The sequence below is a fragment of the Diaporthe citri genome (assembly GCF_014595645.1).
Source record: "Diaporthe citri strain NFHF-8-4 chromosome Unknown scaffold_6, whole genome shotgun sequence".
In the NCBI taxonomy this organism is placed as follows: Eukaryota; Fungi; Ascomycota; class Sordariomycetes; order Diaporthales; family Diaporthaceae; genus Diaporthe; species Diaporthe citri.
In genome coordinates this window covers 3306994-3330110 of record NW_025064851.1, presented here as the reverse complement: position 1 = coordinate 3330110, position 23117 = coordinate 3306994, and the positions used below count along the sequence as shown (strand labels likewise).

The 23117-nt window shown below is 55.6% G+C and overlaps 5 protein-coding genes across 5 annotated transcripts; 2 read left to right on the top strand and 3 right to left on the bottom strand.

The window, feature by feature from the left end:
• Positions 1–1693: 1693 nt before the first annotated feature.
• Positions 1694–2818, bottom strand: INS49_012891 (uncharacterized protein; the record flags this gene model as incomplete). The annotated part of the gene is made up of 5 exons (XM_043173593.1): positions 1694–2080; positions 2153–2365; positions 2432–2526; positions 2668–2727; positions 2812–2818. 5 exons carry the CDS (start codon positions 2816–2818, stop codon positions 1694–1696), a joined length of 762 nt encoding a protein of 253 aa, XP_043022890.1.
• An 836-nt stretch (positions 2819–3654) lies between these two features.
• Positions 3655–4995, top strand: INS49_012890 (uncharacterized protein; the record flags this gene model as incomplete). Its single annotated transcript, XM_043173592.1, has 1 exon — positions 3655–4995. One exon carries the CDS (start codon positions 3655–3657, stop codon positions 4993–4995), a length of 1341 nt encoding a protein of 446 aa, XP_043022889.1.
• A 3127-nt stretch (positions 4996–8122) lies between these two features.
• INS49_012889 (uncharacterized protein) lies at positions 8123–9451 on the bottom strand (the record flags this gene model as incomplete). Its single annotated transcript, XM_043173591.1, has 1 exon — positions 8123–9451. The coding sequence occupies one exon, from the start codon at positions 9449–9451 to the stop codon at positions 8123–8125; it is 1329 nt and encodes a 442-aa protein (XP_043022888.1).
• Positions 9452–15823: 6372 nt separating this feature from the next.
• INS49_012888 (uncharacterized protein) lies at positions 15824–16504 on the top strand (the record flags this gene model as incomplete). The annotated part of the gene is made up of 1 exon (XM_043173590.1): positions 15824–16504. One exon carries the CDS (start codon positions 15824–15826, stop codon positions 16502–16504), a length of 681 nt encoding a protein of 226 aa, XP_043022887.1.
• Positions 16505–17323: 819 nt separating this feature from the next.
• On the bottom strand, positions 17324–21646 carry INS49_012887 (uncharacterized protein; the record flags this gene model as incomplete). The annotated part of the gene is made up of 4 exons (XM_043173589.1): positions 17324–18094; positions 18624–18943; positions 19024–20450; positions 20532–21646. The coding sequence occupies 4 exons, from the start codon at positions 21644–21646 to the stop codon at positions 17324–17326; spliced, it is 3633 nt and encodes a 1210-aa protein (XP_043022886.1).
• Positions 21647–23117: the final 1471 nt, after the last annotated feature.

The following is a 23117-nucleotide window of genomic DNA, read 5'->3' as shown; positions in this document are numbered from 1 at the left end:
AGGGGGTGGCATCCAGAACCCTGTGCTGAGCGAGAACCCAGGCAGCTGTTTTGGGCGCCCTCTTCCCCACAAAGCGATCCGGGGACATCCCGACTGTAGAGCTACATTCCAAAATTAGAAGAACGGGGCGAACCCACGGGTCGACCGGAGAATATGAGCGTGACGAGCCTTTTGCTGGGGTCGATGTACATATGCACGGGCGTGCTAGACTTCAGGTCGACTCCATTGTGTTGCAACCTGAGCCGTGGGTGATGACCTCAAAGCCCACCCGTCAGGGGCCAGAGGGACAGAGGGAGGAGGAAAAGGGAAACTGGGAGGTCCATCGTGGGAGAAATGTTGCCGGATGTGTACCCATCAACCCCCGAATCGGAATGGCAGACGAGAGTTCAGCTGTCGCCACGCACGCACTAAGGCACGACAGCAGCCCCTTCTGGACCGGGACAGGGGGTCCTGCAGTCGGAGCGGCCTTGATAGGAGAGTTTTCACCTCTCGACAAAAGAACGAGACTGGCAGCCATTTGCGCCCCAGCGGCCAATGATGACATCAAGCAAGGCAAAGCTGACCTCGGCAAGCTTCACTCGTGCATTAGGCCGTCGACATAGTCGACATAGTCGGGCGGAAGAGGTGGTTGCCGTGACCCACGGCCACGTTTTTCAAGACGCCCCTCCGGGGGGGGGCGAGCTGAACCCTAATGCAGGTGAAGACCTCGGCACCAGGCTCGTCAAAAAAAAAAAAAAAAAAAGAGTCCCGTTCGAGGGGGGGAAGGGGGACTGACGGGCACCGTGGTGCGTGCATGCCGGCCAAAAAAAGCAACCTGGTCGCCGGGGACAAGCGCTCGAGTATAGGCGCGCTGGCGGGAACAAGCGGGAAAAATTGCACCTGGTGGTGCGAGGGTGAGCACGCGAGAGACGGGCAGACGGATGAGCCCGGCAGCGTCCAGGCCCAAGTCGGGTGACAATCATTACCTCCCAGAATCTCCTCCGTATTCGGTAATGAATGTGCTGGGCGTCGGGTTGTGGAGTTTGTGGGAACCAAGCCACAATTGAGGCTCTTCCATTCCGAGTTACGGTAGGCCTCCGAGATGGCCGCATCGTCAATCCCGCTCCATCGCCTCGGGAACTTAACCTAAACCTGGGGTCTCTTCTTGGGTGGTGTTGGGTGCTGCCCACCCAGGCGATTTACCTCGTGTCTTAGATCCTGCCGCACACGCCCTGGTCCGGCTGATAATGCCGCCAGATGGTGTGAGACAGCGATCTCGTGCACCCACACCACCCTCCAGCCTCGCCTTGCCCTCGCCTCACCTTGCCTTGCCCTGCCCTCCGCTCCGTCCGCCTTCTTCGGCGGAAACCTACTTGCTACAGGGCCGCCCGGAGCGGTGTGGGTTTTGCCTGCGCTGCGACCGCCGAATGCCGTGTCTTGCCAAGCCACCGGTTCTGTCATCTTCAGCTCATGCAGCACTGAGCTGAGCCCGTCTCCGATGCAACAGCGAGGTCCCGCCGGCTGATGTACAGTTCATGTCTTGATTCTAATCGTTTCTGCTGCAATATCTAGTAGCTTACAAAGGGCCTCAGCTTAGCGGGTGTTCGCCGCTCTGCAAATCCCTTCCTTCCGATGGCCCCCGCGCAGCCCTCGACTAGAGCATCCTGATGGCCTCCTATCAGGCTGCGTCTCGTCGTCAATGGTATCCTTCAGCTCAATCCTTCTCAGCGATAGCCTGGAGACGCTCGTCGATCTCCTCCTCAGTCAGCTTCCGAAAGCCAGGATCAGGGCCTTCCTTCCCGTCTGCGCGTGGGCCGCCAACGATCCCGATCTCAATCTCCGTCTTTTTGAAATCCATGCTGAGAACCGTGCTGAGGGTGGTGATGGCCAGCTCGACGACCTCCTCCCAGTTGCCCTCTGCATGATCCTTGTTCTTCAGCTTCTTCTCGAGGTGGTTCAGCGCCTCCTGCTGCTTGGGTCCTGCGGCCGTGCCCTTGTAGCCAATGTAGTAGCCTGCTGGGTCACACTTGAAGAGCTGTGGCCCAAGTTCCGAGTCAAGTGATATTAGTGTTGTCGCCACGCCGTAGGGTCGCATGTAGGCCTGTGTTCAATGCAAGTCAGCAATGTGGCCTCTCTAAGGATCTGTATATCGAAGAGCCGGGCGCCCCCTTACGCGCTGAGTGTAGACTTGGGAGATATTGGCCAGTCTCTTGGCAAGAACGTCGCTCGGCATCTCGTAGCCGTACTTGTATCTGAACTCGGCAGCCTCGCCCTGTGCGCGCTGGGCGAAGGCTCTGGCGTCGGCGATGGAGCCTGTCATAACACAGCCGACTGAGGGGGATATTTGGAAGATGTGCGACACGGACGCAGGGTCGATCAGCTTGTCCTGTGTATCGGGTCAGCGGTGCCTAGCGCGGGCGGGGACAAGTCAGGAGGAGCCAGAGTGACGTACTGGGACCTTCTTTTGCGACAGGATGACTCCACAATCCTTGCCCCGGACGCCTATGGCCATGATATTGGCGGCGGTGATGGCCTTGAAGGCATATTCTACGGAAGTCACAACATGTCAGCCCCCTGTCGCAGCATCAAGCCTCCGGTCTCTCGGGCAGGACTTCGCGCTTCTCCGTTTGTCCTTGTCGGTCGCTTGGGGAGGCGGGAAGAGAAGCGCATGCGGAGGAATGATCATACCGACTTGATAGAGCCGTCCCTGCTCAGAGAAGATGGTGATGTGCCTGTCGATGCCGGTGCCTGTTCATGGGTCTGGTGTCAGTCACGATGAGACGAAGGAGGAAGCCAGCCGTGGGATCGGCTGCAGCTGAGGACAAGACGTACTCGCCATCTTGAGGGCTTGGTTGGGGGGGTTGGCCTGGATGAGGGCTTCCACTTGGATTGTTCGCTCGAGGAAAGACTGTCGTCGAAATCGGTGGGAGAAAGAGTCGTAGTTGGGAGCAGTCGGATGTGTTGATGGCTGGTCAGGCTGGTTGGAGAGAGCTGTCGTCAATGAAGCTCTTGCCTGGGCTGGGTACGCGTTGGCCGTAGCTTGCCTGGAGCACCCGTCAGCGTCCAAGCTAGCGTTGGCCTGCCGCGGGCCCGAGCTCCAAGCTTATGTAAGTCAATCGCAGCCAGCTCACTTCCAGGTTCGGGTACAGGCGTACCCAGATTTCTAGTCGCTACCTACCTAGGTGCTGTAGCGCAGAACTGCTAGGCTACCTAGGTCCTGGGAGATCTGACCCCTGCCTATCGATTGCTGGGACCCTGTCTATCTGGCTGCCCCACCAGGAGCCAGAGAAAAAGTTCGAGGCAACAGATTGCTTTCCCTTCCTGCGGCACTCTGGCCAAGCAGCAGCACGAGTCTGTCTGCGGTTGGGCTTCAACACATGTACACCACACAGACACGGACACGCACATACACGCCGTTTGCTGTCACGCACTGAGCCCAACGCACGCCCTACCAAGCCCTCCGTCCAGTCGGCGCGTTTTGTCCCATGCAATCCCGACCCTGCGCATGAAGACTGCCGTCCTTGATCTTCGTCGAGCCTGCGATAGCTAGGCCGTTTTGACTTTGGTGCCTCTCCAGTCCTTCCACTACTGGAGCCAGTTCACCCTACCCCCCTTTCCCGAATCCGCTGCACAACCTGAACACACCCTCCCTTTTCTACCTGCTACCTGCCCATCATGTCGGCCGTGCCAGCCTGGAAGCGATTGGGCCTGAAGCTCAAGGGAGCCAGTTCGGACGGAAGCCCTGCTGCCACCGTTTCGCAACCCACGACCACAACAACCTCCGCCCCTCCCTCAGGCCGCTTCGCACACCACCAGCAGCGATCCAACTTCAATGCAGACGGACAGTACGGAACACCGGCCTTCAATAAGAGGAAGCAGTTCCCCTCCGGCTCGTACCCTGCATCAGACAACAAGCGCCCTAGGTGGAACGACTCTGATTTCACACCCTCCAAGAAGTCCGTCTCCTTCTCGCAGGACACCAAAAAGGCGGCTCCCAAGAAACCAAAGCCAGCCAAGAAGAAGAAGGCTTCCAAGCCACAGTCAAATCCACAGCCACATGATCTCACGCCCTCTCTCGAGTACCTCAGGACGTGGCACAAAGCCCGCGATGCCTGGAAGTTCAACAAGAACCACCAGACCTTGTTGTTAAAGTACATGTACAAGGCCGAAGCACTGCCGGCGGCGGACATTGACGCATTCTACCTATATATCAACGACATAAAAGGTGGCTCTAGGACCAGGCTGATTGAACAGGCAGAGGAGGTGAGGAAGAAGGACATGGAAGCCGGACCCAAGGGGTTCCCAGAGGGCACCAAGGGCGCGGAGGAGAAGCAAGGGCAGTACGAGGAGATGGTAGCCGAGCTCTTGAAGGAGAAGGACGAGGCGGAGGGTGGCAGCTCCACCGGAGCACCCAAGAGAAGTTTCGACGAGGTGGAATTCACCCTGCGGACGGTCGACAAAGATGTCCAGCAACGCCTCGTGAAGCGCATGCGTGCAGAAATGGTCGTCGACGTTCTTAAATCCTCAGGCGGCGAAGACGATGCCGCAGCACCTTCGGCCAGCACGACCAACGCCACATCTTCGAGGGTCAAGGTGCCTGTCCTAAATGGTGCCGACGCAAAAGCAACCGGCGCTGAGGGCACGAAACAGAAGACTAAGAGAAGGAAGAAGCTGCGCACGGCCGACACCGACAGCAGCAGTTCCGAATCAGAGTCATCTTCGGATTCAGACAGTGACTCAAGCTCTGATGGCTCTGAAGCTGAAGCCGAAGCCGAAGCCGATAATGCCAGTGATAGCAGCTCATCATCCTCGGACTCTAGCTCGGACGAGGAATCGGAAGTCCCAAATGGGCGCGCCAATGCCGAAACCTCTTCCTCGAGCAGCTCCTCTTCGGAGTCAGGGTCTGAGGATGAGTCGTCCGCCGGTGCAGCTGTTGCTGGGGACGATGACACGTCGGGAAGCGATGGTGACAGTGAGAGCAGTGACAGCGACAGCGACAGCGATGATGACGCTTAGAGAGCGTCTGCTAGGTCTTCCGAGAGTCAGTCTTTGAGAGACCCAGTCTTGGGTATCACAGTGGATGAAATACTCGCCAGGATAGATGGACGGCTCGGGAAGATGGACGGCTCGAGAAGATTGACTGGTTTCGCAATGCAAACTCAGACCTGGCGTCCAAAACAAGCGAATCTGCCCCAAATGGTGACGATAATTCCCAAGGAGACGGGTGGACGTCCAACATTGATCAAGGGAGTGTGGACGAAAACGACACAATCGATGAGGCTTTGGAAGCGGGCTTAGACGAAACGTCCCCAGTCTATTGGGGGCAAGTCTGCATTTTCACCGATTCTGTCCAGCGACGGGCTAGACTGGATTGAGGAGGATGACTCCTGGCTGAAAATGACCCTTTTGATATCACCCCGCAAAGAGTGGGCGTGCGGGCGTTGATAGCCGGACAAAATTGTTCATCGCACAAGAAACATAGATGTATTAGTCGGAATGATACGAGGCGAAGCTTGAGGAGCTACGAAAAGCTCCTGGTTCTGTCACGTTCTGACCATAATCCCACAATATACTCCGCATGTCCTAGGACCCTTTACTTTGCATGGTACTCGGGACTGACTGCTTGCCATCGCCAGACGACCTAGTCGGACAACAATCCTTATGTCTTACGTGCCCGACGTCTCCTATCCCGTGATTCAAGACCTCCGTACCCAGTAAAACCCCGGTGCTCCGGCTAAGGTGTATCTAGGTAGAGCTAAGGATGATTGTCTAAGAAAATGCTCCGTGTGCGATCTCCACGGTCAACAGGATAAGCCTGTTCCCCTCAGACTATACATACCGGGGCAACGCCGAACGGAGGCCTTCTAACCCACCAGTCGGGTTCTCATGGCCCATGTGTGTATCAACTCCCGATTAAACAGTCCTATTCTCACTGGGCTCGCTTTATAGATGAACGCCCAGACAATGCCTGCATGTTAGCAGCTTGACGGAAGAAGCTACGGTCATGTCGGATTGGATGTATTTTAACATCGCATCGCCTTGGTGTATTAGCATGCGATATCCCGAGATGGCGCATGTCCCAATATGTTCAGCGACCTGTTTCAAATTCTGCAACTGACGAGATTCTGGAGTCCACGAGAATCATGTTCACCTCACTCCTGGGTGCGTTGACTGTGCAGATCTGTGCAAACGGTACGAGGCGCTCCCCTAACTTCAGAACTTGACATTTCTCATGCATTGGTGAGTCCCAGGCTCGGCATGCACCGGTCTGCTTCTCTCCACGGCATCTACATTGTCGCTGAATTCAGTCCCAAAGGACCGTAACGGGGTTTGGACATAGTTCTTGAGCCATATTTGGATTTGCATAGGTACCTACTTCCTCGCCATCGGTGCTGCCAATAAGTAACTGTACACTGACGGTAACACTGCCCACGAAAGCCTTGCTGAGGATTACAGAGGTGTTGAGCCCCGTCCTCCAAGACATCTGTTTTTGCGTTGCCATTCACACTTCTACAGTAGTGTTGCTGGGTCCTTGCCACAAGCACAGGATACACACCGTTGGCAGCCTGGCAGGGAATGCAATTCGGTGCAGGACTAATAGTCTGTCCGCGAAAGTGGCATATGGTCTCGCTGTAGCGGTACGTCCACATTATTCCTGCACAAGCTATGCTTCAGCGCTGTCTTTGTTTATACCATTCTTGAAGGATCAGAAGTCGTGGCTACAGACTTGATTGCAGTAACGCTGAACACTAACGTAAACCGTGGTTGTGGGCCCTTTTTTTGGTTAAACCGTGGTATTAGATTTGCTATCTCTCTGTTGGGTTCTCGCTGAGAATTCAGTGTTGATTGGTGCCGTCGCTTGAAATGTGCTGTGCATAGTGGTAACGATCAGCAAAGCGGCGGGGCGAAGCGGGCAAAGAGCCGTATTCACCTAAATTTGGAAGGATGAACCACAGAAACTTTGCTGAAGATGTGATTGAACTGAGTCCACCGAGAAGAATTGCCTTGTTGCTCACATCTGCATCGCTCGACGGAATTGTCAAGGGACTAGTGTGATATAGCCGAACCCCTTGCTCCCATGTATCAAACACTCCCGCAGTGTACTGACTGATCTCAGCCCGAATCATTAGCTAGCCGAAATCGAGCAGATGTCACGAATGTCTCGAACATGTGAAGACTTCGAGAAATATATTATGGCACTGGATCCTAGGAACAGAGCGCAGTATGATAACTAAGTCAAAGTCCAAGAGCATGACCCAGACTCGCTGGTATCAAGGTGACACAGATTTTGGTCTCCGTCCTCCGACTAGGTGGTTTCACCCCCGTCTTGGTTCTATTGATGGTTCCCTTGGACCAAGCTTGCAAAAATAGGCCAAGGCCTCCCTAGGGAACTTCATTATGTGAGGCTACTGACTTGCTAAATTGATCTCGAGTTGCCGTCTGTGAGAAGTTTACTTGTAATCAATTTATCTGCAGTAATCAATGAACCGCGGTCTGTGAGATATTGGATGAGCCTGTTGAGCCGAAGAGTGCCAAGGGACAGCTTATTGTGATGTACGTACATTGTGTCAAGTGTCTATCACGACCCGTGCGTGCATGAAGTGAAATGAATTCGTAGTCATCGCCTCAAAGCTGCGTTGCGTCGACTGGTCACGCGAATCAGCCAAGAAGGGCGGCGAGTCTTCTATTTGCATAATCACGGACTGAAGCCAGCGAATTCTCGAGAGGAACCGAGTAAGCGAGCCGCGCAGATATTGCAATCCGCGAATCTAACCGTCGTTGAGATCTTGCTTAATCAATAATACATGGAGGCTTTCGCAGTCCTGCTTCGGGACGCGTACATGCTATGGTATTTTCCCAGAGAAACCCAGCCGAACCGTCTCTGTCCGGAGATAAACTCCCGCACCAAGGAGAAACAAGATCATGCGTTCGCTCGCAATTCTAATGAAGTCTGGTCTAGAGCCCGCGGACTCAAACTCAAGTCTTGCATATTTTGTTCCTTTCAATGAATGCCGCCCCGTGTAAACCCGTTTGAAAATAGAAGGAGCGAGTGATGTACGCTCATGCCAATGCCGCCTTACCCGCCAGTAACCAGAAACCATGTCCTTCAAAAAGTCCTCATTACTTCGTTCACAGTAGGTGTTCAGAGGGCCGCTTCCAGAACAGCAGACGCCTCCATCACACCCACGATTTCGCCCTCATCCAGCACCGCGACGATAGACTCCGGGTTGCAGACATCCTCGTCCTCAATCAAGTCGCGCGGCTTCTGCATGTTCGCGCGAAGCCACTCTCCAGCGTCCTTGAGCTGCGTCGCCGCGCCGAGTGAAATGAAGGCCGCCCGCGGGACGGCCAGCCACGGCATCTGCGCGACGCTCATGGCCAGCTCCGCAGAGCTCATCCGGCGTATCCTGCAGGGGCTGACGACGGCGTCCTCGCCCACGCGCAGCCAGCCGGTCTTGCAAACGTAGGCCGCCTTCAGGACGTCCCCGCCCACCTGGACTTGTGACCCTGACAGGCAAGTGATGTCTGCCAAGGGGACCATAACGTCCCTGACGGTCTGGGGCTTCTTGTACGTCGCGCCAATAGCGCCGCCGGGGTGATTGCTACCGAATATGGCGGCCACACCGCCAGCCATGGGATTGAGCTCCCGGGCGCACGTGAGAGCCAGCGCGTCGCCAACAGCCAGCGCCATGGTGGTGCTGGTGGTGGGAGCGGAGACGCCGAAGCTCACGGTCTCGCTCTCATGAATCGGCGCGGGCAGCAGGACTGTTGCCCCGGAGGCCTGCTTCTCTCTCTCGAGCACCACCGGAGCATCAAGAGTCTTTCCAGTCAAGACGACCAGGGGTAGCCGTGCGTCCAGGTGCGGCATGAGCAGGCTGAGCTCGGGCGTCTTGCCGGAGAAGGTGATGAGCATGAGGGTGTCGTCGGCGCCGATGTGGCCGAGGTCGCCATGGAGAGCCTCGGTAGGATGCAGGAAGGAGGCGTGAATGGAGAGGGAGTTGAATGTTGCGACGAGTTTGCGCGCGATGTGGCCGGATTTGCCGACGCCGATGATCACGAGCTTGCCACGTGACGCCCCTCTCTGCCGGGAAGTGATGATGTCGACTGCAGAATTGAATGCGACCCGGGCCACAGGATCACTGGAATAGAGGTGAGTGAGGGAGGCGAGAGAGGTAGCTTCGGTGTTCAGCACGTGAATTGCACTGGCGAGCCTGTCATCGAAAAGCTCTGAGGAGGAGGATTGATCGTCGAACTCGGGGGTTCTCGGGGTGGACGGTGTTTCCGGGAGAGGAGGCGAGGACGGGCCAGCAACGACGACATCGTTATCCAGACTAAGCTCTTCGATCGGCATGCACAGGTCGGGGCCGTTGCTGGGTGTGACGGGGGACGGAGGTGAGAGAGGAGGAACAACAGGGGCATGTTGCTCGTGTCCCATGATGAACACGGCGCTGTTGTGTACAGGGCCCGTCATTTTGAATGTCTGTGGAACTGACACTTCCTTTCTGTGCGTGTTCGATTCAGTTGATTCCAGGATTCTCGCGAGGCAAGGCCGGTATGGTGTTGTTATATCCCGTCAGATGCTGGCAGACCGGGGTCCTCTTTGATTAGTCTTTGAAATCCACAGCTCGTTCGCAGGCGCGATGCCCAGACGGTAGCTGAATGTGAGTATGAACGAGACAAGACAGGCCGAAGAATGTCTTATTTACGAGGGCGGGAATCCAAGGTGCGAGTAGAAGCACTAGATATTGTTGTTGCTCAGCTCCCCATGGTGGAAAGGGTGACGGAGCTTGACAAAAGATATTACATGTAGGAGATCTGATATCGGAAAATGCTGGATCTCTGCCGCGTCAGGTCGTACTTAGCGGGAGGACGGGCTGATGAATCATAGGGCGGCCGGGGGTCGAGATTGCCAGGGAAGGGCAGGGGCTCCAGAGGGACCAGGGGACCAAGACGGCGATGGATGGTATGGATGGGCTGGCGGGCTGGGAGAGGCGGTGGAGATTACGGAGAGTGCTGGGGAGATTGGGAGGTCAGATCGATGGCGTACTGCACTTTGCCTGGCCGTGTCTCGCTCGCGTCTTGAGTCAAGTTTGAGGATCCCAGGACAAAGACGAGGAGGGGCCTCCTTCCAGCTCCAGGCAGGGCAGGGCAAGGGCAGGGCAGAGGGGGAAGAAGGAGGAGAAGCGTGAGAGCAGCGGAGCCCCGATCACAATGTGGAATAGAGTTCGAAAAAGGAGGGCCGGAATGGAGGGACTGTGGAGGCCGAGGCCATGAACGCTGGTGGACCAGCGCGTGTGTCGTCCTGTCGTTTCCGTCGCACTCGAGAATTGCTGTGTGCGTGCAGAGATAAAAGCTCGATGCCGGGACCCTGAGCGACAAGGCGGTTCCACCGAGAGACTGGGCCTTGCATGGACTGTCCTCAAAGGAAGATGTACCGCCGAGGTGCCCTGATACAGCAGACACGGGTTGCAGCTAACCTGAAAAGTTACACAGGCACTCAGTACTCGGCCGCAATGCCCGGGGGTTGGTGCAGCCACAGGTGTTCCTCCTCCTCGAAAAACCTTGGAAGTCGCTCTTGCGTGATAATCGACCACCACCAAAAAGGCTACCAACGACTGAGGCTAGAAGGCACGACCCCTGCTAGGGCCGCCGGGTCTCTCGGCACAGGCCAACGGACAGGCTGCATTGAACAGCTTCTCTGGGACCTCGATAGGCCCCGGTCAATGCGCTGACTCTGGTTGTGCTGGGCTCCCCAGCGCGGCCGAGATATGTCAACGGCTTTGATGTGGGTGGGAAGGGGGCTCGGGGATGGGAGGACGGAGGCGCGCGTCGCGATCCCAGAGCCTACTATTCCCTGGCCATGTCCGGCGGGCAGACTGTATGAATCATGATGTTCCCAGGTTCCGCTTGTGGACGGATACGACCGTGCAGAAAGCCGCTTGGTGCATAGTTAGACTTATTAGCTGTCTAATACTTGGGTCCATGGTCCACTGTTCACCGTTCACGGTAGCTGACAAACCACGCGCCGGGAGGAGCCAGGCTGAAGCAAATAAGCTCTAGTCTTCCATCATCGAATCTTCGTCGAGGCTTCCGCCGTCGCCCGGAAGCCGGCCTGTTGCTTTGTTCCTCGCGAGCACTAGCACGGATTGGCCCTGGCGTCGAGGCGGACGCCCACCACAGGGGGAGGAGGGGTTGGCAGTCGGAGTTTAGCTTCGCAGGGCCGCTCGGCCTATTCCACATGCACGCAAGTGCCTGGGTGGACTAGATGTGCGTTGCACATGCATGCGAGAGCAGAATCCCCCCCGTGTCCGAACGCTGAGAAATCCGATTCCGTTGTCCACTAGCACTGGCCAGATGTGGATTCGCGATCCCGGGATCGGGCTTGCGTGATGGAAGATCTGACACCGCGAGTCGCTCACTATCAGTGAGAACCAAAAGTGACGGTCAGAGTTGTTAGGAAAGCACTTGGGAGAAATCTGGCCCTAGCAGCTTCCTGAGCCACTACCAGGCTTGCAGTTCCCACCCCCAGCCAGAGCCTCACGGCTTACTATACCACAAAGGTACCTGGGTACCCGATGACAGAGCCCAGGGGCCTCCAGTCCTCATCACACGTGCAAACGTGTTGGGCTATAATGACACCTGCAGGACATTTGTAGTCTGCCTACCTACCCAGGGTGGAAGTCGCGGGGTGCAGCTTCTGACAGGCTGACGGCAGGCACAGTCAGCTATCGCGTCCCAGGGACGGCTTGACCTTCCCTGTATGGCATGTTCCTGTTGAGCAAACTGCCCGGCAGTTGATTGTCGCATGGACAACGGAACGGGATGTGGCCTGGTGGCCACCATGCCGCCGTGAATGCCCGACTCACAACCTCGCAGCCCTCGTCAGCTAATAAACCACCCAGTCCGTGCAGGCGACGCAGGCCGTCCCTGCACGTGTGTTTCGAGCTGGCGGGCCCGTTCAGGCCTCATCCGTACCTCGAGTCCGTTCCGCCGTCCACCCCTGACCCGGCACCCTGGCGACGATCGGTCTGGCCCATCCCAGCCCGCTCACAAACCGCGGGTATTCATCCTGCGCTCCCTTCTGGCTTCTATTGTCAGATCGAACTAAGAGCTTTCCAAGACATGATCTTCTCTGCAGCGAAGATCGAAACGTTTTGAAGATAAAACATTGCATCGAGGTGCGCTCTACATGGAACTATCCGGTGCTCTGTCTAGTCTGTCACTATCATGCGTGCCCTTGGCTCGGACGAACTGGCTCATCCAGGCCCAACTGGTGTTCACGCCGTTGTCCGGGCCATGTGCCTGGATTAGATGCTTCCCCAGATTGCCTACGTCGGACCCGGAATTGAACAAATTGCTCATGCAAGCCAAGAGGAACCCCCCTCTTGTCAGAATCAAGAACCGAGAGTAAAGGATCGAGTTTGTTCTGACCCTATCGCTGCTACTGTCGCCAGCGCCTGGCCGCTCTGGACTCTCATCTTCAGGGGTGCCTACGAAGCCCCTCGTCATCGTGTAAGTGGTCTCGTTTTTAATCTGTACACACATGCTTCTTAAGCAATATGCATCCAGTCCCTTCATACAGTGATAAACGCTTAAACACATCATCGTGTAACGCTGCGGCGAGCCGCATAGTGAGGCTCCGCCCACTCAAAACCGCCAGGTGTAGCCAGCAATCAATCCATCACCAGAGGCTAGGGCAGTCGCGCCGGGTGGGCTCCGTTGCCAAGTCGGCACTGTTGATGAGCTGACGAAGGCTCATTCGTGCCATGACCCACCGCCCAGCCACGACCGCTCGCGCGCCCATCAGGACTAACGGCCAATCATAGCTCCGCGTTGCCCCTATGTCGAGGCTCATGCGAGGTGCAGCCGCGCTGGATAGGCGGTGGGAAGAGCCAACAATTACCACGTGCCTTCGCTCTCGCTCAGCACGGACTGGCCCAATCAAGCCCTGACAGACGACTCAAGCATCATTTCCAAAGTGTGATGTTGCTAAACACGAAATTCCATGGTGCTGTGTAAATCCAGCCTTGGTTGATGCTAAGAATATATCACACGAAAGCATGAGAATACCAGTCTTTCCCTGGCATGCCTTGTGAAACACACGGTATTGAATCTTGGGCTCAAATTCGGCGACGCTTTTGAAATCGCTTTCTGTTGCTGTGAATGGAGTTTTCGCCCATGAAGGCATAACTTCTCAGATCTTTTATTCATGACTTGCTGGCCTAAAAGATATTTGTAGATCATTGACATTCGGAGAGGCTACGTGACGAAGGGACATATGTAGTCAGCAAGGCTGACAGCATTTTTGTCGACTATACACATTCTTGCCATACAGGCACAATTCCTTGTTTTTTTACGTCTGAGATGCTAGGTCTGTGAAGGAGAGTCGATGTGCCTGTGTCAAGCAATGAGATCTGGTGGGTCTGTAATGAACGATGTTGCATTCCGTGATTGGGACAGCTGACCACCACAAAGTGCTTTGCTGGTGTGTCAGTCTTTACCATGGTTTCTCATCCCGAACCAAACCAATGGGGGGAAACAAGAGTGTTTTCCTGCTATTGAGTACCTCCGAGTAGTGTTATATCGTCCAGCTGGGTTGGTGGTGTTCGTGCTCATGCCAGCGACAGTCCTCTGCCACAGCCAGACCTGTCGATTTGCAGGCCTTTCACTCCTCAAACCTATTCTATACTTAATTAAAGGCTGTATATTAACTTTGAATAATTTCTTAGTATGTGGTCTCGTTTTTTATCTATCTATATATGCTTCTTAAGTAATATAACTACATTTAATCCCTTTATAAAATAATAAACACTTGAATACCCAGCGTTAGAAAAATATATAATGTTGATAATAGTAGGTTTTGAACATAATTATCTCTTGTGATGGCTAGAATGGACTCTAGTTTGAGGAAGTTAGCATTTATAAATGGTTCAAATTCTGCACAATATCCAATCCAGGCAACCAGAATTTGGAGAATCTCTAAAAGTAGAACAAGACATCTAAGGCAGAGCTGCATGAATAAATGCAAACCACTCATGTGGGAGATCACATTAGAACGTCAGGATCTGCTTGTCCCATTGGCCTCACTGCACAAAATGTAATATCTTCAAATAGGAATGCCACCTTTATCACCATCTTTCATCTTTCATCTGACATCTAATATCATTTTTTCTCATATGAGCTTTTCTGTTAGGAGATTTTCATGAAAATTGCTTTCCCAGCTGACTTTGTAGTAGCCAGCTCATTCCCAGAAAATTGCAATCTGCATCTGCCATCGCTTCCGTGTCTCATGCGGGATGGTCTCAAGGTGGAATTCACAAGTATCAGTGCTTTATAAAAAGCGAGATACTGGAACCATATATCTACAGACTCATCATGCTCCCAAGACTCAAACCCCCATCCCCCACATCCATTGCTAGGCTGGAGAATTCGTGAATGTAGAGTAGCCAACATGCACCAGACTGCTTACATAAGCTAACTTCTTACCACCACCAGTAATGCTGACAATGGAACATGGACTTATATCACGAAGCAAACAGTTGCAGTGTACTTGTCTGATTGAATAAGAGAGAGTGTGGCAATTTGTTGAGAGCAGGCAGACATCAAAGCTAGGAATCCCCCTGCTAGGATTTAAAGTCAGTTTTCTTCTGCATTCTCTCTAGACTAGGAGAACAGCGACAGGTCAAGGTTTGACGGTACAAACCATGGGCACGAGACACATGGAGACATAAGACGTATTTTGAGTAAAAGACATGTCATAGATGGAACACAATTCCCTTTCCTTCCCACTGACTTTGGTGACCTTGGCGAGGAACATGGTAGCCAAGAGTGCCTACGAATTGAGAAAGGCACACAACTAGCAGGAGCGCTACTAACCAGCCCTACTGGACAAAATACTGCAAAAGTTATTTACAGCTTTTCGATATCAATTCAGCATTCCAACTTTTTTTTCTGCTGTCGGCTTGACAGAGAAAACACAGTGCCGGTAAGTCGGGAAGGCACAAGAAGAAGCGCCGTTAGCAGACCTGCGGGCACAAACTCGCAACACCTTTCAACCTTTTAGTCCAACGCAACGGGTCCCCTAAATTTCCTTTGGGCTGGGACATGTATCAGCAGAAAAAGAATCGAGTTATTGAAAGAGCCACGTTAAAAAAAAAGTTGAGCCTCGAGACAGCACACACCTGGATGGAAGAAGCACCGGAGGATACAAAACCGCAACACCTTTCGACCTTCAGATCTCCAGACCTTTTGAACTCCAAGCATTCAAAGTTTCGGACTTTTTGAGATCAGCACAGACTTACTCACAAACTTGGATTGGTCAGAACATGGACCAGTAGCAACAAATCCAGCGATGGAAGAGCCATGTCAACCTTATTGACTGTAGACCTCGACACAATCTCGCTGCCAGCTAAACGCAACCTGATTTTTGCCAACCCTCTGCAACGGTTCATCTGATACAACTTGACAACACAAGCACTTCAAGTGAGCCCAGAAATTGTGGGCTTCAACGTCAAGGACTTTCAGACATTCTAGGCTTCACGGCGACATGGAGACGTCCAAGCCCGACGACAGGAGCAAAATGGATAACAGAAGCACAACAAGTGGAAGGCAGACCCTGAATACTGACCCAAAGAGCAAAGCATCGGCTGCACAAGAGAGGTCAAAAAGGGAGGCAGGCGCTGGATGCCGCGAATATGAAGCAAACCCTGCCACTGATCTTGACGCGCGGATCCAAGGCATAGCGATGGCGGGACGTATACTTAACGACCCCGAAAATGAAATCGCCAAGAGCATTGTACACTGTCCGTACATTGTGGACCAGAGATGCCAGATGGTTTGAACAATGCTCACCGATGAGAAGGCGGACAAGGATGCGGCCATCATGACACACACTAAAGGGAAGGCAGGTACGGATGTGGTCTTCATCATCGCGACGTGGTGCATGTTTGGTGGAAACACAGCAAGCACGTGGGCAGAGCGTGAGAATGGTCAAAAGCTTGGTGAGAAGAGGGCTTTCACGGACTGGGGCAACAAGATGGCCACAGAACTGGTGAATCTTGGGAAAAACGCCCACTTCAACTTCGACTTTTGCAAACCCTATATCACAGGAAAACTTCACAAGAAATCCTACAACTACGATGCGGCTTTCTGGTGCTATTACAATCGCTTATGGAGCCCCGGCAGGGCGGGCGCCGCGAAACACGCGGCAGTTCTCTCGCCTGAGGATCCGGGCCCAGCGAAACGGCAAAAGACAACTGGTTTGAGCAGACAAAATCAGCAGCAGACAGATTTCCAAACTGCGAACGAGGCGCAGCCGAAGGACGTACACAGTCGACCTGAACAAGCCACAGCAAATGAGGCGGATGGCACTGGAAGCTCTGACCGCCTATTCGCAAAACTCTCAAGAAAGCAGTTGGAGGCCATGATCGAAGATCTGGAATCAAAAGTCGAAAGGCTCGAGAAGCAGAATGCTGCTAATTTCTCACCGTGGGATCATGTACATCAGGCAACACTCAGACATTGACTTGCCAAACGTTATCAAGTTGAAATTGAGCCATGGTCAAGCCACCATTTCTTTCTTTCTTCCTTTTTTTTGGCCTCCCGAGGGGGGGGGGGATGGGGACTTTAGACAGTTTCCGTTGCTTTACCCTCAGATAGACAAAACCAATATGCGATGCTTTCACATAATTAAACCGCGTTTGATCATGGGCCAGACTGTAATGAGCCTGTTGTGGTGCCACCCAATTATCATGCATTGTGTAATTCCGTGTTCAGAATCTCGGATAGCTTTAACAGTGCGCACTCATTTTCCCTTTGTTACTCTCGCCCGGGAAGAGAGGGATGATACACTCAAATTTCGTAGACGGTCCGCTTCGGCGGAGGAGAGAGCTGCCTTACTTGTCAAACACACACGCAAACGTCACTCAAGCAGGGTTACATTGGAGTGGTTGGAAACATGCAATATTCTCATGAAGCAGCAGCCCATATTAGAACATAGCTGTCGTTGATGATGTAAATCTCAAGGTCTTGTTGTTCATAAGTCGTGAACCATCGTTACCATATCAAACCACCACAGTCAACGATACATAGCCTGGGCCATCCTCCCTTTCCTCCTGTCCTCCATTTTGGTGATCGTTATGACATCTAGTGCGTAATATAATTATCGTCTCCCGCTATCATGACTTGGATTGGACGGCCCAACTCAATGACATGATGGATATCCGAAAGAAGTAAAGAAGCCGCCCGAATCGTGAGAAACAGAATGACAATGCAGGTCAAGAACAAAGATGCGTCAAAATGGGTCGTCAAATCATCACCAAGGCAGACAGAGGCGAGCAGGTGGTCATTCCACCTCCCGCCTCTTCCGTCGCCTCCTCCTCCTCATCCCGTCGTCCTCGTCAACATCGTCCGTGTCATCATGGTCGTTCACCCTCCGCCTCCCCTTGCCCCTCTCGTCGCGGCTGATCTCGCTTCCACTGCCGCCATACCCAACCTTGTCGACGTCCCTGCTCCTTCCACCACCACCCCGACGGCCGCCGCCGTTGTCTTGCTCACCATTATCATACTCGTCGTCATGTGGGCCAGGGAGACCGTGAGCCCCGAGAATACCACTCCCCAGCAACCGCCCGGCCAGTCCGATCCAGCCGCTGACGCCCTTTGGCGGGCCATCGCCGATGATCCCCGTGACGTCCTGCATCATCCTCTCGACCTGGTCTGGGTCCGTCCCGCCGACACTCCACATGCCCCTCGCCTGCGTGCCTCCCGGCCGCGGGGACCGATACTCGAAGTCACCCCGCCGCTCCGTCCACCCGCCTCTCACCCGTGCGCTCCGGGAGCTGGACGGAGCGTTGGGGTCGATCGGCCGGCCCGTCCCATCGAAGCGATCAGGCAGGACCTCGATCTCTTCCTCGCTCCCAGATTCCGACCGGTCGGACTCTGGAAGCTCGTTTCGATGCCTCCCGACCACGGGACGGTTGGCGCTGGGGTCTGAGTTGCGCCGCCGCTTGCGGAAGCGCCGGCGAGCCGGCACAATGGCGCTATCGTTATCGGCTGCTGCAGCGTTCTCGTCGTCTACATTCTCGCGTGACTTGGTGGCTCGGTGACGGAGGAGTGTCTGAGAGGATTGTGGTGATAGTGGAACCCACTGGACGTGAGACGGTGTCCTGGGCGGAGATGGCGATCTCGAGGGCGCACGTTGTCCAGGTTTCGACAAGGCAGAGGATGCTGCTGATGGCGTTCTGTCGCGGGACGGAGAGCGTTTCAGGGGTTGGCTTATACCATCTGCGTAGGAGAAATGACAGTTGTTAGTTCCCACGCGGATCGACATCCCATGTTGGCCAGATTGGCTCCCATGGCAAAGAAAACATCAATTTCAAAAACGTAGAGCCCGCTTAGGCCAAAGGCGTAGGTCCTTGTCCATCCTTCCTGGTGTCCGACGAAGGTGGTTGCTGGCTAGGCCCAGAAGGCTGTGGTGCCTGTGCTTGATGTGTTGTTGTGTTTTGAGGAGGAATATTACCGAGACCAGACGCACCCTCAGCTTCGCGGCGAATGTTGGGTCGCCCGCGTTCACGGTTGTGGCCGTGGTCCCCATCCTTTACATTGACATTGGCGTTGACAGAAGAATCAGATATTTCGCTACTCACTTGATCGGGGTCGTTTCGCCGGTATCCCCCTGTTGGCGGCGGTGGCATTCCAGTCGGAGTCGACGCAGAATTTGGCGGCGGTCCTGGTGGTGGCGGTGGGAAAGGGTGATACTCTTGAGGGTTGTACGGCGTATAAGTGTCGTGAAGGTTCGTAGAGGCCATATTAGGATGTTGTGTGAAGCCCTGTTGGTATGTATCGGTGCCAGGGGCGGGACCTGGTGGGCGAGGATCGAAGTAGCCGCCGGATGCGTGTGGTGGAGACGGAGGCCGCTGCGAGTCGTAGGCGTCATGATGTCCGTCCGCGACGGAATCCTCGTAACCTAATGAAAGTAGTTAGAAATCAGAGCCCGTCAAAGGCCAGATGCTGTGTGGTGAGTGGGCTGGGCTCGGTGTCACTCACTTCTGCGATCTCTCTCCCTGTCCCTACGATCCCGGTCCCTCTCAGCACGATCCCTCGCCCTGGCCTCCCTGTCCCGTTCTCTGTCTTCCCGGTCTCTCGACCTTTCTCGAGACCGTTCTCTGCTCCGTTCCCTCGACTCAGCCCTCTCCTTGTCCTTCTTAGCATCCCCATACTTCTTCAACCCGATCGCTGCAGCGCCCGCTGCGGCAGCACCAGCAGCCATGTCCCTGAAGCGACTTCTACTCCTAGCCCTCTTTTCTTTCTTCTCCTTCTCATCATACACTCCATCATCTTCTGAGTCCAGACCCCTCGACTGCGACCTCTGCCTGGCCAGCCGCTCCCTCCTCCGTCTCCTCCTGTCCTCCGCCGACTCGTAACCCGGTTCGGCCGCTCGTGGCCGATGGTCCCCGTCTCGGTCGGAGTACAGGGGGTGGCCGCCATACTCAACCAAACCTAGCTCAGGATCAGCGGCTGCGGCAGAGGTCGGGTTGGGGGGTCTAGAGCGCGACCTGCTACGCGACCTGGAGCGGGATCGCGATCTAGACCTATCCCTCCGAGATCTGGACCGCTCCCGCTCCCGGTATTCGCGTTCATGTTCCTCGTCCGAGAGTTCCCTCTCACGCTCCTCCTTCTTGTCCTTGGAACGGTCATACAGCTTCTTGCCCGCTGCGCCCGCTAGCCCAGCGGCAACGATCTCAGCGCCGGTCCGGAGCCGCGACCGTGAGCGCGACTTGGATCCACCCTCTTGGCGGGCGCGGGATTTGCTTCGGAAGTGCTGAACTAGACCGGCGACGGCGGCGGTTCCAGCCGCGGCTTTGGCGACGCCTGAGCCACGAGATGGGGACCGCCCTCCGGGTCCTCTGCTGCGGGAGCGGCTGATGTAACTGTCACCCGAGTCGCTGTCGTAGCGGTGCAGGCTACGTCCACGGCGCAGTTCCTCCTTCTCGATCTTCTGGGATTGGTAGTACTTAGCTGCTCCAGCCACAGCCAGGGCCGCAGCCGCGAGCCCGAGCCCGGTCTTGATCTTGTGGTGCCTATCATGCTCTTCTTCATAGTCGTCATCACGGCCCCGGTACTCACGATAGTCACGGTAGTCACGGTAGTCACCCCCGCGTGACCGTGACCGCCCGCGCCTGTAGTCGTCCCGGTAGCGATCTTCATCATCACCATATCGGTCATTGTAAGCAGAGCGCGCGCGTTTGAATACTTCGGTGCCCAGGGCACCCAGGGCAGCTCCAGCAAGAACCTTGCGTCCCCGACCTCCCTGAGGGTCACCATCACCATTGCGCCGAGAGGCCGCAAGAGCGGCCAGACCAGCGCCGGCCACCGCACCCTCCGCCAGATGCAGCTTGTGGTGATGCTCTGGCGACTTGCTCCGTTGACGCCGAATAATTGTCCTCCTGACGTAGACGTCATCATCGTCAGATCTATATCCGTCAGAATAGCGGTCCCTCGAGTGCGAACGGCGATATTCAGCGACAGCGTAATCATCACGACGGTCGCCATACCTGTCTACCTCCCTGCGCCGGTAGTAGTACTCATCCTCGCGGGGCTCTTCCCGCCGCGCGACCACTGTGTTCTGTTGCTGCCTGTACGGAATCATGATGGGCGCTGGCTCGGGGGCTTCCTGCACGATGATCCTCTGCTCCGGAGCGCGCTGGCGGATGATGATGGGGGCGGGGTCTGGGGGTGCCGGCTCGTAGTACTCGGTCTCCTTGCGGTACCGCTCCACTTCGCCGTAGGGTGTCTCGTCGCGACGCTCTTCCACGCGGCGCTGCATGGTGACATCTACACCATCGTCACGCTTCTCAACACGTCTCTCGACCCGGACATCGACGTTGTCACGGTCCCACGGAGAGTGTGAATGCCGGTCCCAGTCGCGCGGAGAGGTCGGGCCGCGGTCTCTCTCGACCTCCTTTGTCTTCTCGTAGACGAGTTCGCCGCCCCTGGGACGTTCACGCTCGTCCCACCAGTGGTCACCCTCTCGCTCAACAACCTTTTTCTCGACCGTTGTTCGTTGTCGGTCCCGGTCATCATACCAGCGGTCGTCGTCACGTTCAACTACGCGTTTCGTCTCGACAGTGGTTCGTTGGCGGTCTGCGGGCCACGGGTCTTCGCGCTCGACCTCCCTGGTCCTTTCGTAAACAGCACTGCGACCGTCGTCGTGGACAACACTCCTCTTGCTTATGTCGTAAAATTCGGGGGTTGGCGATCTGCCTCGCTCCCTTTCCGTGACCTTCTCCACGACATGGGTGCTCCTCTGGGCGGGCGGGTCGAAGGCGGATCTCGGCCTCTCGGGCAGATAGGTCCTGTCCACTCGTCGTGTGGTATCGACCTCGACCAAGTCGCCGGATGAGCGCCCGGGGTGCAGATGGTGAGAATGCGTGGAGAACCTGGAACGACGATCATCCTCGATGAAGTCGTTCTCGACAACACGTTCGGTGCGCTCGATCCGTTCTACATGCTCGACGGGCGGAGGCGGGGGAGGAGGCGGCGCACGCTGGGTCTGAGTGACCTTGTAGCGGCGGACGGTGGGTGCACCTCTGTAGCGATCGTCGTCGGATTCCGGGTCGTCGCGCTCCCGCACGTAGCTGCGGGACTCGCGGTAGACCGTGTCAGGCATCTTGGGGCCAGATGCGCGCACACGGGGTGAGGAGGTGACGAAGCAAAGAGAGGAGTCGGGGCTGAGAGGGGGTTTCGAACAGGTGCTGTAGGGAAGGCTGCGGATATGTATGAGATGATGTGGGGAAATGACTCGGGATGGGAAGACGGAAGAGCCAGGCCAAGAGGAGAGAAGATGGGCTCAAAAGGCCGGATGAGGTCAGCTCGGGAGAACAGGTGGTGTTGTTGGTGTTGGAGGGCGGCGAGGGGGGGGGGGGGGGGTGTTGTTGGAGTCGCTGTTGGGTGTAAAATTAGGATGGCTGGGCGGCCGGTTGGCAGGATGACGGACTCAACCGACGGTCGAGTCCCCCCGTCCCAGTCACAAAACTCGGCAGCTGTCCCAGGATCTGGCCGGTGGTTTGCAGGGGAAACGTTGGCTAGCACTAGACGAGGCTAGCATTAGATGATGGACCCAAGTGACTGTTTGTTGCCCATGTGGTTGAACAAGGCCGATTGTCTCTTAGTGCTGTTGCCCTGTAAGGATGACACCTGCTGGGCCACGAGACAGCGACGAGCGGTTGGGCCGGGGCGAAGCGGACAATGCGAACGAAGCCGGCGAGGCCAGACAGGGCAACGCGGGCAAAAAAGAAGAGAACTAGACGCACCTGTTCTTAGACTGCCGTGCTTGTTGTTGTTGTACTGCAGCACGGTACGTATGCAGTATAGTGGCCGAACGGATCCGCACCAAGTGCAATACAACAACACAACACTGCACTGCACTGCACTGCACTGCACTGCACTGGGGGAGAGCCCACGGGTGCGGGTGCGATGGGAAGGAGGCACAGCTGACGACATCAACAGAATCATGTAGAACCTGTGGCCACGGCATGCACCTCACAGTATGAGGTCTAGCGCCTGCGCCTGCACAGCTGGATGGGCATCACACGCAGACACGCAGACACCACCCAGACTGACAGACTGGCTGTCGGACAGAGGCTGAGAGGTGTTGTGCTTGCCGCTGCAGTGTAAGACCGACCCCATGCTCAGGTCTAGGCCCCACCTCGGAGACAAATCCACCCTGGGGTGCTTGCTGATGGCACTGGCCCACTATTCTTGGGGCGGTCTCTGTTCCTGGCCTCGCGGGCGTGTCGGACCGATCAAGTCCTCCCGCCTTGATCCGCAGGACGTAAACAAGAGGGGAGAGGCAGAGGAAGCGGCAGCCAGGTGTTTGGATTGCTGGAGCACAAGATCCCCCTCTTCCTCCCCCTTCAGCATGCCCCTCTGGATGATGTGTTCCGGCATTTGCTTTTTTGGAAACATGGAAGCCAAGCAGAGTCCCGGGCAGAGTTCCACACCATCAGTCTGCTCCTTTGCCTGAGGGCCTGTCGTATCAGAGACAAGGGGGGCTTGCTGCATGGCATATATGCAACCACTTTGCAGAAACCAGATCAGAGCCCACACGGCCTTGATGTGCCTCTGTCAGTCAGTGGCTC